The sequence below is a fragment of the Mirounga angustirostris genome, unplaced genomic scaffold (genome assembly GCF_029215605.1).
Source record: "Mirounga angustirostris isolate CCGP_5_RB_7025 unplaced genomic scaffold, mMirAng1.0.hap1 SCAF_6, whole genome shotgun sequence".
Taxonomy (NCBI): Eukaryota; Metazoa; Chordata; class Mammalia; order Carnivora; family Phocidae; genus Mirounga; species Mirounga angustirostris.
This window is the reverse complement of record NW_026991714.1, coordinates 50,853,037-50,866,362: the sequence shown is the minus strand read 5'-3', so window position 1 is coordinate 50,866,362 and position 13,326 is coordinate 50,853,037. Positions and strand designations below refer to the sequence as shown.

The window sequence follows — 13,326 nt, the reverse complement described above, 5'->3', positions numbered from 1 at the left end:
CAAAATACAAAGAAAAGATTATCTTTTCCTTTTGAAAACTAAGTCATTATACCAATCACAAAAACTGCAAAGTATTAAAAATGAGAAAACAAATGGTGTTTTTATGCATATGAACTATTTAGCTTACTGAGAGTAACAAAGAGTTTACAGTAACTAAAAAAATGCTTACTGGTAACAGAGTTAAATAAGCTATTTCAGAATTCCTGTTTGTACTAGAAACAGTATTCCTTCCCAGTGAAATGTTATTAGCATAAATACCACTCCTAAATCAGAATAATACTAACCTTACCTTTGATTTATATCACTAACTTCTGGGGGAATAAACTATTATTACTTTAAAAAGAATGCCTAAGAGTACCCATATTTCCTGTCTTTTATAATAATTATAGTTTAAAAAATTACAAGATGCTTCAAGTTATTATGCAAGTAACTCTGATGTTCTCTTAAAACCACAGATTGCTAGGAATTCAATTTCGTCTTGCAATGCTCTCCCAAACTGGCTTTAGAGAAGAAAATTGGAGAAAAATTGTTTTCCTACCTGTTTCTACTCAATAAAAAAAATATTATGTAGTAATCAAGTAACAGACAATTAATAAACACTTTCACCTTTATGTTAAAAATATCCTGTCTTCTGGTAAAAGCATGCTTCAGATAATCTCAGTACTTAAGAACAGATTTTTAAATGGTTTAAAATAAAATTCAAAGCTTTTTTCTCAATATTAACCACAAAAAAAGTAGTTTAAAATTCCTGGTCTACTATTTTCAAGGAGACCATGACTAAGGATTTGATATTTTAAAAGAAATGCTTACGAATTTTTACTATACTGCAAGAAACTTTTCATGCTATACTCTCCAATTAAAAAAAAAAAAACCAGACATCTTTTTATATTATGATAAAAGGTAAATGAGCAAATGATGAAGTAAAAGAGAGAGAGAAATGAATTAATTGTACCAAATAGAAAGATATTATCCAAAAGAAGGAGGCAAGGAAGCTGAATTAGCATGATGCATCACTACCCAGTAGGTAGGATCCACAGTGCCCTTGTAACAGCAGTGAAAATATAATTGGTTGGTAGCTTACTTATTCATTCATTGTCTATTTCTTTTAACTCCAAAAGCAATGTTTAAAAATGTACAGCCCACTCCTAATGTCAAATTCATCATCACAAATGATATTTAATAAGCAATCTCATGAATGTGACTCTGTACTTCTCTCAGTGGTAAAATAAATGGTACAGTTAAAGAGTGATGTTTTATAGTTGAAAAATAAGCATTTAGACAATAGTCTACATTCTAAGAAATGCTGCAATTCTAAACATTTTTTTTTTTTTTTTAAGATTTTATTTTTTAGAGAGCGAGCGAGAAACAGCATGAGAGGGGAGAGGGTCAGAGGGAGAAGCAGGCTCCCCGCTGAGCCGGGAGCCCGATGTGGGACTCGATCCCAGGTCCCTGGGATCATGACCTGAGCCGAAGGCAGACGCTTAACCATCTGAGCCACCCAGGCGCCCGAAATGCTGCAATTCTAAATGAAAATGATATGAGTCATTGTTTTCTAAGTAATATAAGTTTTTATGATTCAATGCATGTTTCAATCAGTAAAAGATACAATTAAAGGCAGTGAATAAAGTAAGGACTACTGCCTTCATTAATGCTTGCTTGGATACTAAACACCTATTTCACAGTCAGAAAAAGTAAGTCCTTAACTCATATGAAACTGCACTGTGCTGGATAGGGCCAATGACCTCAGCATCCATTCCTACCACCTTATTTAAGCCTATGGAGGATGGAAAGTTAAAAACTATATTGCCCAGATTCTCTTGAAGTTATGCTTCCAGATGTGAATGAGTTTCCAGCACAGGGATACACTTATGTAAGATCTGAAAGATAGAAACTTGGTGGTCATTCTGCTTTGGTTATTTTTGTTGCAAGCATCACTGTAAAGATGTGGAGGTTTTCTAATGTAATATTCCAGCGTCCAGTCTCCAGCTTTGTATCAGTTACAGTAAAAGATTTCTGATTTCTTGATTATAGTAATGGCATAATGTTCTTGAACTCAACATATCTTGATCTCGATTGGATGAGAAAGAAATAACAGCTCTCTTGGTCTACTGATACGGTGAGCTAAGAATTATTATTATTTTTTTAAAGATTTTATTTATTTATTTGACAGAGAGAGACACAGCGAGAGAAGGAACACAAGCAGGGGGAGTGGGAGAGGGAGAAGCAGGCCTCCCGCAGAGCAGGGAGCCCAATGCAGGGCTCGATCCCAGGACTCTGAGATCATGACCTGAGCCGAAGGCAGATGCTTAACGACTGAGCCACCCAGGCGCCCGAGCTAAGAATCATTTTAAGAGGCTCAGCCTACAGATCTCTAACCCTTCCAACAAGTAAGTTTGGGTAACAATGTTAAGAACAATGGAAATACATGGCATTCTGGTCTGAAGCACCTGTCATAAAGACACATCCCTTGAAGAAACTGACAAATATTTAACTAGACCCACCAAAAAGAAAAAAGAGAGAAGACAAAAAAGACTTATTAGCAATGACAGAAGGGACACTACTAACACTACAGAAATTAAAAGAACTATAAGAGAATGTTAGAACGACTTTATTACAACGAATTAGAAAAATTAAACATACAAATTCCCAGAAAGACAGTAACTACCAAAACTGATTTCAAAAAGAAATAGAAAATCTGAATAAACTTTTAAGAAGAAATTAAATTAGGTATTTAAAATATCCTCATGAAGTCCAGATGGTTTCACTGATAAGTTCTATCAAATATTTAAAGAAGAGCGGCGCCTGGGTGGCTCAGTCTGTTAAGCATCTGCCTTCCACTTGGGTCATGATCCCAGGGACATGGGATCAAGTCCCCCATTGAGCTCCCTGCTAGGTGGGGAATCTGCTTCTCCCTCTCCCTCTGCCCCTTCTCCCACTCATGCTCTCTCTCTTTTGTTCACTCTCTCTCAGATAAATAAATAAAATCTTAAAAAAAAATTTAAAGAAAATAATACCAACCCTTTACAAACTCATTCAGTAAATAAATACTTCTCAACTCATTCTATAAGGCCAATAGTACCTTGCTATCAAAGCCAGAAAACATCACAAGAAAGTTACAAATACCACAAAAATACTTAAAACATTAGAACACTCAATCCCGCAACATATAAAAAGGATTTTATACCATAGCTAAGAGAGATTTTCCCCAAGAATGGAAGGTTGGTTTAACATTCAAAACAACAACGAACTATCCCACATTATAATACAGGACATAAACTATCTCAATAGACATTACCTCAATAGACACAGAAAAAGCATTTGACAAAATCTAACACTCATTCATAATAAATACTCTTAGCAGAGGAATAGAAAATTTACTCAATCTGATAAAGGGTATCAACAAAAATCTCACAGCTAATATCACACTTAATTGTGAAGGACTGAATGCTTTCTCCATAAGGTAAGGAAGTTCCTTCTGCCACTTCCATTCAACATTGTACGTGGGCTTTTAGCTCATACAAGTAAGCAAGAAGACATTAACATAGTAAAAGAAGAAATAAAATTACTTTAATTCACAGATAACTTGATCTTAACTATAGAAAATCCCATGAAATCCACAATAAAACTAAGAGGAAAAAATACACAAGACCAGCAAGATTGCAGGATGCAAGATCAATACAAAAAAATTCACTGTTTTTCTGAACTCTAGCAACAAACTATTCAAAAATAAAATTAAGTAAACAATTCCATTCATAATACATTTCAAAGTAATAAAATACTCTATGTTAACTGGAATTTAAATAAAAACTTGGAAAAAAAATTTTTTAAATTAAAAAAATATAAGTAAATACTCAGGAATAAATTAAACAAGTTCAAGACTTGTATACTAGGAATTATAAAATGATTAAAATGGTTTAAAAAAACAAATTATAGATCAAATTTATGATTATAGATACAAAAATACCAGCAATAAATAAAGCTATTCATTAAAGAATTCCACATTATGCTCAATCAAGGTTTATTCTAGAAACACAAATATAATTCAAATCAGAAAATGTATATACATAATTCATGTCAACGAATTAAACCATATGATTATATCAACTGTGGCTAAAAAAGCACTTGATGAAATACTGCAGTTGCTCCTAAGAAACAGTAAAATGAATCATTTGAATTTAATAAAGACTACTCTCCAAAAGTAGATATCCTGGAGGCGCCTGGGTAGCTCAGTCAGCTGAGCGTCTGACTCCTGGTTTCAGCTCAGGTCGTGATCTCACGCTCAAGGTCATGAGATCGAGCCTTGAGTGGGGCTCTGCACTCATTGTGGAGTCCGCTGGAGATTCTCTCCCTCTGCCACTCCCCCCACCCATGCACATGTTCTCTCTTTCTCACTCTCTCAAATAAATAAATCTTAAAAAAAAAAAAAAAAAGTAGATACCCTAAAAAGTAAAAGACTGAAGCCCATTCAACTAAATGAATCAGATGAGGAAAGTAACTATCACTAGTATCCTATAACACTGCCTTGTAAGAAGAGAAGGCAATAAATCACTGGAAAAGAAATACAAACATCACTTTGGCCACTATCAAATATAAATAGGTAACTCAAAGACTACTAAAAAATTACTAAATTTAATAAGAAACATTTAAAGGTGCCTAGATATATATATCTAAATATCAAAAAATTTTATCTACTCTTAGAAAACAGTACTTAAAATAAGGAACAGAAAAAATATTTTATTTAAAATAGAACCAAAAATTATACATAGAAAAAAATTAACCAGAAAGACCTTGTACCTAAATGAAGTAAACTATAAAATCTCATTATAAGATAGAAAATAATCCCAACAAACAGAAAAATACCCCATGTAACTATGTGGGAAGATGTACTATCTTAATAATGCCCCAGTGGTTCCAAAAATAACAAATAAATATAATGTAATTCAGAGGAGAATCCCAAAAGAATTTTTCTAGAATTGGAAAAATATAAATCTTAAAGCATACATGAAAAGCAAATGCAAAAATTAAGTAAGAAATACATGAAAATTTAAAACAGTAAGGGCAAACAGCCTGCCAGATAGCAAAGCATTTTTTTAAAGTAGGTTTCCCCTAGGGGAACCTGGCTGGCTCAGTCGGAAGTTTTTTTGCTTCCAATTCTTCATCTCAGGGTTGTGAGTTTGATTCCCAGGTTGGGTACAGAGATCACTTGAGTAAATAAACTTAAAAATTAAATTAAATTAAAAGAGAAAACATAAAGTAGGCTTCCCTTTACCAGGAAGGAAAAATTTTGAAGACATTCATATCTGGTATTTGTACCTATTAAATACTAATAACTTCTATTCATAAATGATGGCCAACGGTCAGTGTGTTTATAAAATAGAACATAACAATAAAACTCAATAACCTATTTTAATTCAATGCATGATAGAATATTAATAATGAAAATAACTAAACAATTATTAAGTACCATATTATAAGAGCTTTACATATAACATTTTCCTTTCATAATCCTCATAAAGCCCCAAAGGGCTATCTCTATTTTAAGGATAAGAAACTTGGGGAGATAAGTTAATCAACTTGCCTAGTCAGTGATAGAAAAGGGAGTTAATAAGGAAGTAGTAGGTTCAAATGGAAAAGAATACCACTTGATCATGAAAAAAAAATTCTGTATGCTAACAGAAAGAGAATTCTACTTACAGATACATGTTAGACAACACCCTACTGAAACTAACTATGAAATTATGTCATTATAAAAGTGAGTAAATAAGTTAAAATAAGGAAAGGGTATAATAACAAAAAAGATTTAAATTGTGCTTTTCCTTTTTTAAGGGTGATTCTGTGTTCATTATATGGTGCCAAACTTATCTGTAAATAAACTGAGATTATCAATACAAACAGAATCAAGGAGATTTCCTAATGCAGAAGTTAAATTACAGGTATTTACTGTTCTAGTTAATATTTGGGGGGAGTGGACAGATAAAGAAGACAAAGGACTCGGGATAACCATATGATTTATCTTCCAACCAACAACACTACTGAGAATGAAAGACGGCACTAAAGTAATCATGACAGTATAAGTATAAACCACGAGTGGCAAAGGCAGACATTTGGTCACCCTAGTTAAGAAAAATATGTTAGCAAAAAATTCTTTCTTATGATAACAGCTAACATGTTTTTAAGAACTTCCTATGTTCCTATGCATTCCATGATGAAAAATTTTATCTGTCTTATTCACTGTCCCATATATATAATTTATATATATATATTAAATTTTTGAAGGATGAATAGATTTCCTTTAATTAAAAAAATGGATTCCTATGTCTATATAATATAGTTTAATCATTTAAACATCATTACAACCTAAGTTTATGAATAAGCATTAGTTCATGCATGCAAAGACTTAGAGAAACAACAAAAATAATCAACAAACCATCTCTATGTATTAAAGATGGTGACAGAATACTGAAATTAAGGCATAGCAATAAATGAGTAATGACGGCACACTGCATACTTCTAACTTAGAGCCTAATAACCAAAACAAAATTTAAACCTACAAGGCAAATTATTTGTTTTAAACTACAGTCTTTTATCCTAGCCACGATACTCAACCAACATCAAAAGAAGACAAAGCTGCTTTAATTTCATACCTGCACAGCCGAAAGCCAAATGGTATCTAGAAGAGGGGCTGAATTTAACACAGCACACGTTAGCCTTCGCCTCAATGCTTGCCACTGAGTTGTCTAGGTTGGTAGACCATAGCTTCACTAAGAGTAAAGAAAAATAAAAATGAAAAGAATTAAACAATACATTAGCAAGTGCTTCTGTAACTGAGAAAGTCTGCTTATTGCTACAGTTGCCTTTTCATACTAATCCAAAGCATTTTAGTTTATGAGAACCAAAAACCTTTAAATTAAATGACTGAGTAACAGAACAATGTATTGAAACCAAGAGAGCATAGTTTCAAAGTCAGAAAACAACAGACTAAAAATGTGCTGAGAGGTAACATGATCCCATAACTAAAGCATAAAAAAGTGGGGAAGAAAAAAAAAAAGGCAATATAGAGATACATGTGTATTTGTTTCAGTATTCTTTAAATGATGTTGGTGGGGGCGGTGCACCTGGTTGGCTTACTCGGTAGAGGATGTGACTTGATCTCAGGGTGGTGAGTGCAAGTTCCACACTGGGCATGGAGCCTACTGAAGAAAAATGGTGTGTATTTTTCTCAAGTGTCATGGGTGGAAGGAAGATGAATCATATAGTCATCCCACTCCTACACACACATGCACACACACACACACTTTCATATTTATTATATATATCAGAAAACAAATGCCATTTTTAAAGTACCTGGAAGTGGTGCTTGTTTTATCTTTCAATTAAGAATTCCATGATTTTAAAATTTTATGTAGGAACTCAGTTATATGATTTAAGTGTATCCAAAGTAATGTTACAGCATTGTTTAGCTAAACTTTAAATGTTTGTTTTAACATTTGATGTTTAGTCTATTCCAATGGTATATACTGAGATTTGTAAAGATTATAGAAAAACTGATCAGAGCAGGTCAGATCTGAGAGCAGAAATAGAAAGGTGAGCTGTTGTCTTGTAAGGTACCAGAGCAACGATCATATCATACATCAAAAATGTCTTCAGAGACAACAGAATACACACATAAGACAGACTTTCAAGATACTGGTTACACTCCTGGTTACACATTACAATTAATAATGAACACTAACTATAACAAGAACAAAAATCTTCCTGCCCATCTTTTCAATGGGCGTCAATGTCCTGTCCCCCAATGACCTGTCCTGGACAATACCCAGTTGGGGTCCAGGTATTGGTGTTTGTTTAAAAGCTTTTTGGGTGATTCCAATGTGCATTTGGGGTTGAAAACCAGTATTAAGATGGAGGCACTGTAAAATTTTAGAATCTTTTTAGGAATACTAATATGGTGATCTGTAAATGGGAATAAAAAAAAGTAAAAATGGTTCCAACTCTCACTTCTATAAAATGGTATTTCCTAAGAATAGAGATTTTCTCTGTGTGAATGGGATAATTCATCTTTTACAAGTGGAATTCCATGGAGAGTTTCTTTAAATATGTGCACCTTGAATATAAGTTAACCATTAAAAAAGTTACTTACAACCTAATCAATCTATTAGCCTCCTAAGAGAAAAATAAGACACTCAATATTAAAATAAAAGAATAAGAGTTTTAAATAGCAATATTTGGTTTGTTTCATGTTATTTTCTAATAGGAATCATGTGCTATTCCAATCAATATAAAATTGTCCCAGCAATTAAGATATACAATCTGAGATGAAATGGCTAGCTATAATTAAAAGTCTACAAGTCAAATACAACATTTATAGATTAAAATATCAAGTGGTAGAGCTGTACTCAAAAAAAGTAGCAAGCCAAAGTTAACCCACACCACATATTTATGGAGCTCCTACTATCCCCATAACTCCACTAATGATCACTAAAAACCTTTATAAACAAGGTTTACACATCAGTATTTTATAACAATTAAATATAAGTAAGCATTAGAATGAACTAGAACAAAATGACACTTAAATTAGAAAATAAAATCTTTTTTTAAAAATATGAAAGATAAAGCACAAAGATGTTCACTTTGACAATACTGATTTACCAAACATAAGTTTTTCTTTTAAACTTGATCAAATAGAGAAAACAGACCTTGTTGTATTAGTTAGCTATTGTTGCACAGCAAATTGCCCCAAAACTTAGCAACTTAAAACAACAAAATTTACTGTCACACAGTTTCTGAGGGTCAGGAATCTCTGAGCAGCTTAGCTAGGTAGTCTTGGCTAAGTCTCAAGGGCCCAGAGAGGTCACCATTCAGCTGAACTACAGGATCCACTGCAAGCTCACTCAACATGGCTCTTGACATGAGGATGCAGTTTCCCACCATTTGAGTTTGTTGGGGTTTTTTTTAAGATTTTATTTATTTATTTGAGAGACAGAGAGACCACAAGCAGGGAGAGGTGCAAAGGGAAAGGGAGAAGCAGACACCCTGCTGAGCAGGGAACCCAAAGTGGGGCTCAATCCCAGGACTCTGGGATCATGTCCTGAGCCTAAGGCAGACGCTTAACCGACTGAGCCACCCAAGCACCCCGTCATTTGGGCTTATGACAATACTGCTAGCTTCTCCACATTGAACCAAATACTAAAGAAAGAATGATGAAGACAGAGGCTATAGTGTTTTATATAAACTAATTTAAGAAGTGACATACCTTCACATCTGTAGTATTTTACCAGTCACACAGACTGGAGCAATGGGGAGGAAAGTATGAGGATACTAGGAGACAGACCACTGGGGCCATCTGGGAGAATGTCTAAGATAAGCCTTTTAATTTCACTTGGATACAGGAAATATTACACTTAAGTTATAATTTATAGGAATGATAACTGCCTAAAGTTATAAATTAGAGGAGAGATAACTGCTATCCTAATGCTATTCATTTTTTAGTCCTTTGATTAAAAAAGTATTTCATTCAGTATGCATTAACTAAAATTAATTTTTTAAACTTGTCAAGATTTCAAATTTATCACTTTGACATTAATGTATGCAGCTATGAAAATCTGGAATGAGTAAGAACCTATAACTATTGCTGTTCTAAAGCCTAAATATTCTTCAAATTCATATTTGGGGATAAAAAAAACATTTAAAGGATGTGATTATTCCAATTCAAAAGCAAGGTTATTTATTGCAAATGATTCTTGGTTTATGTACGTGAAAAGGAAAATATATTTTTCATAAAGAACTTATAAACTGGTTCATAAAATTATTTCCTGATTAACTTGAAACATAGCAATACTACATCTATTAGCCTGCTACACTCATGTTTAACATCCAAGCATGTACATATATATTTGAAAGTAAACTATTTTTTAAATACACAGAATTAAATAAAATAAATAAATAACAGCATGAGTACAAAAAATGTCATTTATAAGGACTTAGTATTATGGATTGAAAAATAATATCCATTAATAACTATTAAAAATTTAATACAAAACATATAAAATGTTAAAAATATAAAAAATATAAAATGCTAAATATATGTGTAAAATACATGAAAAGCAATTTAAAATATTCTCTTACTATAAATTATCACAAAGGCAGTATTTTATAAGCAATATTTTATAAGTAAAAATCACCAAAGAGTGATAAATACATTTACATAATACTAAAATTTTAAGATGGGCTTAAATGCATTTGGGACTTTCAGTACCAAGATAAAGTAAGCCCACTATAGCCAATCTCTCCCACTATGAGTTTACTCTGAGGACAATATCAAAAGCAAAAGCAAAAAGCAAATGTCTGAGGAATCCAAAAAGTAAGGAAAAGTAGTCATTATGGGAAAGACATTCAAAACTTTAAAGAAGTAACCAATGCAGGGGTAAGAGTACCATTTCTTTTCTCCCTCCTTTTTTTCCTTGGCATGCCAAAATCAGCACCTCAATAAGCGAAAACTGAGGAAAATCCCTGTGTTTCTAACCATAAGACTGGTAAAAGGCATTCCTGCAAGGCAGAGGGTTGAGGGTCATTTTTTTTGTATTCTTCTTCTTCTCTAACTCTCCCCCCTGGGTGGGCTTCCATCACAGAGCTACAGCAGTATGGCAAGCTAATATTCCGACAGAAACTCTATCTCTGTGGTCTAAAAAGGAGTAACTCATCTGTAGAGAAACCCCAACTTTCTTGACAGAGCCTCAGTAAGAAAGGGGGACAAGGAATATGGGAGAAACCTGGAAAAGAAAGCACTGGAGAAAGAGATCCCATATTCTGTGTATGAATAGGCCTAAGTCTTTTAGTCACTTATGAGCTCTGTATGTGTAAGACAGACACAAAGGAGCATCACAAAGGCTTTATGCATTGAACTACAATTGAAAAGACGACTCAATTTCCAGATTAACTCCCGACTAGCATATGCATGAGACAAACTAATGTAGCACAGCAAAGGCTTTGAAAACCACCCTGACAATGGAACTATCACTCACACAGAAAGCAAGATAGAACATACAGTCACCATCTAAACTGCTGATCCAACTGCTTGAAAACAAAACAAAACAAAAAACATTCTCCAGAAAATCTGAACAGGACCCAGAGTCTTACAAAAGATTCAAAATGCCTAAGATACAACTCACCAATTACTGAACATACAAAAATCCATGACAACATGAAGAATTTTCAAATGAAGATCCCATCAACAAAAACCAATGCTAAAATTTAGATGTTGGGATTATAAAACAGATTTTAAAGCAACTATTGTAACTGTGCTCCACGGGGTAAAGGTAAACACATTTAAAAGTAATAGAGAGACAAATACTCAGAAGGAATATAGGAACTGTGAAGTAAGAATCAAATTAAATTTTAGAAAAAAAATACAGTAATTTACATAAAAGATTCACTGGACTGAACAATATCAAAAGAGAAATAAGCAGATAAAAGAGCCGGTGATCTAAAACAACAAAAGAAATTACTTAATGTAAAGAAGACAAAAGATACACAAAAAGAACAGAGACTCAGGGGCCTATAAGACAAAATGAAAGGTCTAACACTCATGTAAGTAGAATATCAAAGGAGAGGAAAAAGTGATTACTGCTTTTATGAATATCTAACAAACTAGATTCAGAAGAAAGAATATTAATAGGGATAAAGAATAACATTATATATGGATAAAAGGGTGAATTCATGAAGACAACAATTCTAAATGCTTAAGACCCTAACAATACAGCTTCAAAAAACCAAAATAAACAAAGAGGCAAAACACCTGCTCCTGGCTGAAAGGTGAAATAAAATCAGATTTCAACATTCCTGTTTCATAATCAGTAGAACAAGGAGACAAGACAAACAAAAACAGCAAAGATATAGAAAACCAAAAGATACTATCAATAACTTTGATCTAATTGACACTTACAGAACACTCCACTGGAGAACACAGATTCTTTTCAAAACAATTGGAATATTTACCAAAGCAGATCATACTTTGGACCATAAAACAAATCATAACAAATATGAAAGAATTAAAGTCATATAAAATATGTTCTCCAACTAGAATTAAGCTATAATCAATAACCAAAAGATTTCTGAAAATTTTAAGCAAACTAAACAAGAGAATCACAAGAGAAATTACATGTACTTTTAAAAGTGAACAGATATATTATATGAAAATTTGAGGGGTCAGCTGAAGTGGTGCTTAAATGGAAATGTATACCTGGAAATATTTATATTAGAAAACATAAGAGGCTCAAATCAATGACATAAATTCAACTTTAACAAAAGAGAAAGAAAGCAAATCACACCCAAAGAAAAAAATTAATAGTTAATGTGGGGGGGAAAAAGCTAACAAACAAACATCAACGAAACTACAAAAAGAAAAATAGCAAAAAAAAAAAAAAAAAAAAAAAAGTTAGATATTTGAAAAAGATCATTAAAATTGATAAATTTAATGCCATGCTGACATAATACATAAATAATAGATAAATGAGAGGACAAGAAATACCAGTTCCAGAAAGATACAGACTACCAAAGCTCACTCAAGAAGAAATAGATGAATAGTCCTAAGTCTACTAAAGAAATTAAATTCTTATGTCACTGGTTAAAAGGCACACCATAGAGAATACAATCAATGGTACTGTAATAGCATTGTATGGTGACAGGAGCTACCCTTGTGATGAGCACAATATAACATAGAGAGTTGCTGAATCACTATGTTGTACACCTGAAACAAATGTAACATGGTATGTCAACTACACTTCAATTAAAAAAATAATAAAATAAATTCTTAATTAAAACCTTCACACAAAGAAAACTCAAGGCTCAGAAAGCTTCAATCACAAGTTATAACAAAGATTTATAAACAAAACAATTCTAAACGATCACTTCCATCTATACCCCCTAAAACAAGACAAATCATTTTATGAGGCCAGCATTATCCTGATATGAAAGCCACAAAAAGATATTACAAGAACAGAAAAATAAAAGCCAATACTCCTCATGAATATAGATGCAAAAATCCCTTTAAAAAAATAAATTAGCAAATCAAACATGGCAATACAGAAAAGAGATAATACATCATGGCTAAGATGGGGTTTTGTCCTGGGAATATAAGGCTACTTCAAGATATGAAAATAGATCATGATAACAAACAAACAAAAAACCAGTATAATCATTTCAACAGATACAGAAAAATCATGATAAAATTCAACATCCATTCATGATAAATATTCTTGGCAAACAAGGAATAAGAGATTTCCTTAACCTGACAAAAACATGTCCAATGAAAGTCTCAATCTAATAATA

At 32.7% G+C, this 13,326-nt stretch overlaps 1 protein-coding gene across 12 annotated transcripts in view; it reads right to left on the bottom strand.

Annotated features, from left to right (window-relative positions):
• The window catches only part of COP1 (COP1 E3 ubiquitin ligase), a 263,344-nt gene that overhangs the window by 98,909 nt on the left and 151,109 nt on the right, over positions 1 to 13,326 (bottom strand). For all 12 annotated transcript variants that reach the window (XR_010412330.1, XM_064594283.1, XM_054508048.2 and 9 more), the window contains one exon: positions 6,645 to 6,761. Coding sequence is in view for 11 of the 12 variants with exons in the window: in XM_064594283.1 (XP_064450353.1) it covers positions 6,645 to 6,761 (117 nt within the window). In the remaining variant the exon portion in view is untranslated. The remainder of the gene's footprint in view (positions 1 to 6,644; positions 6,762 to 13,326) is intronic.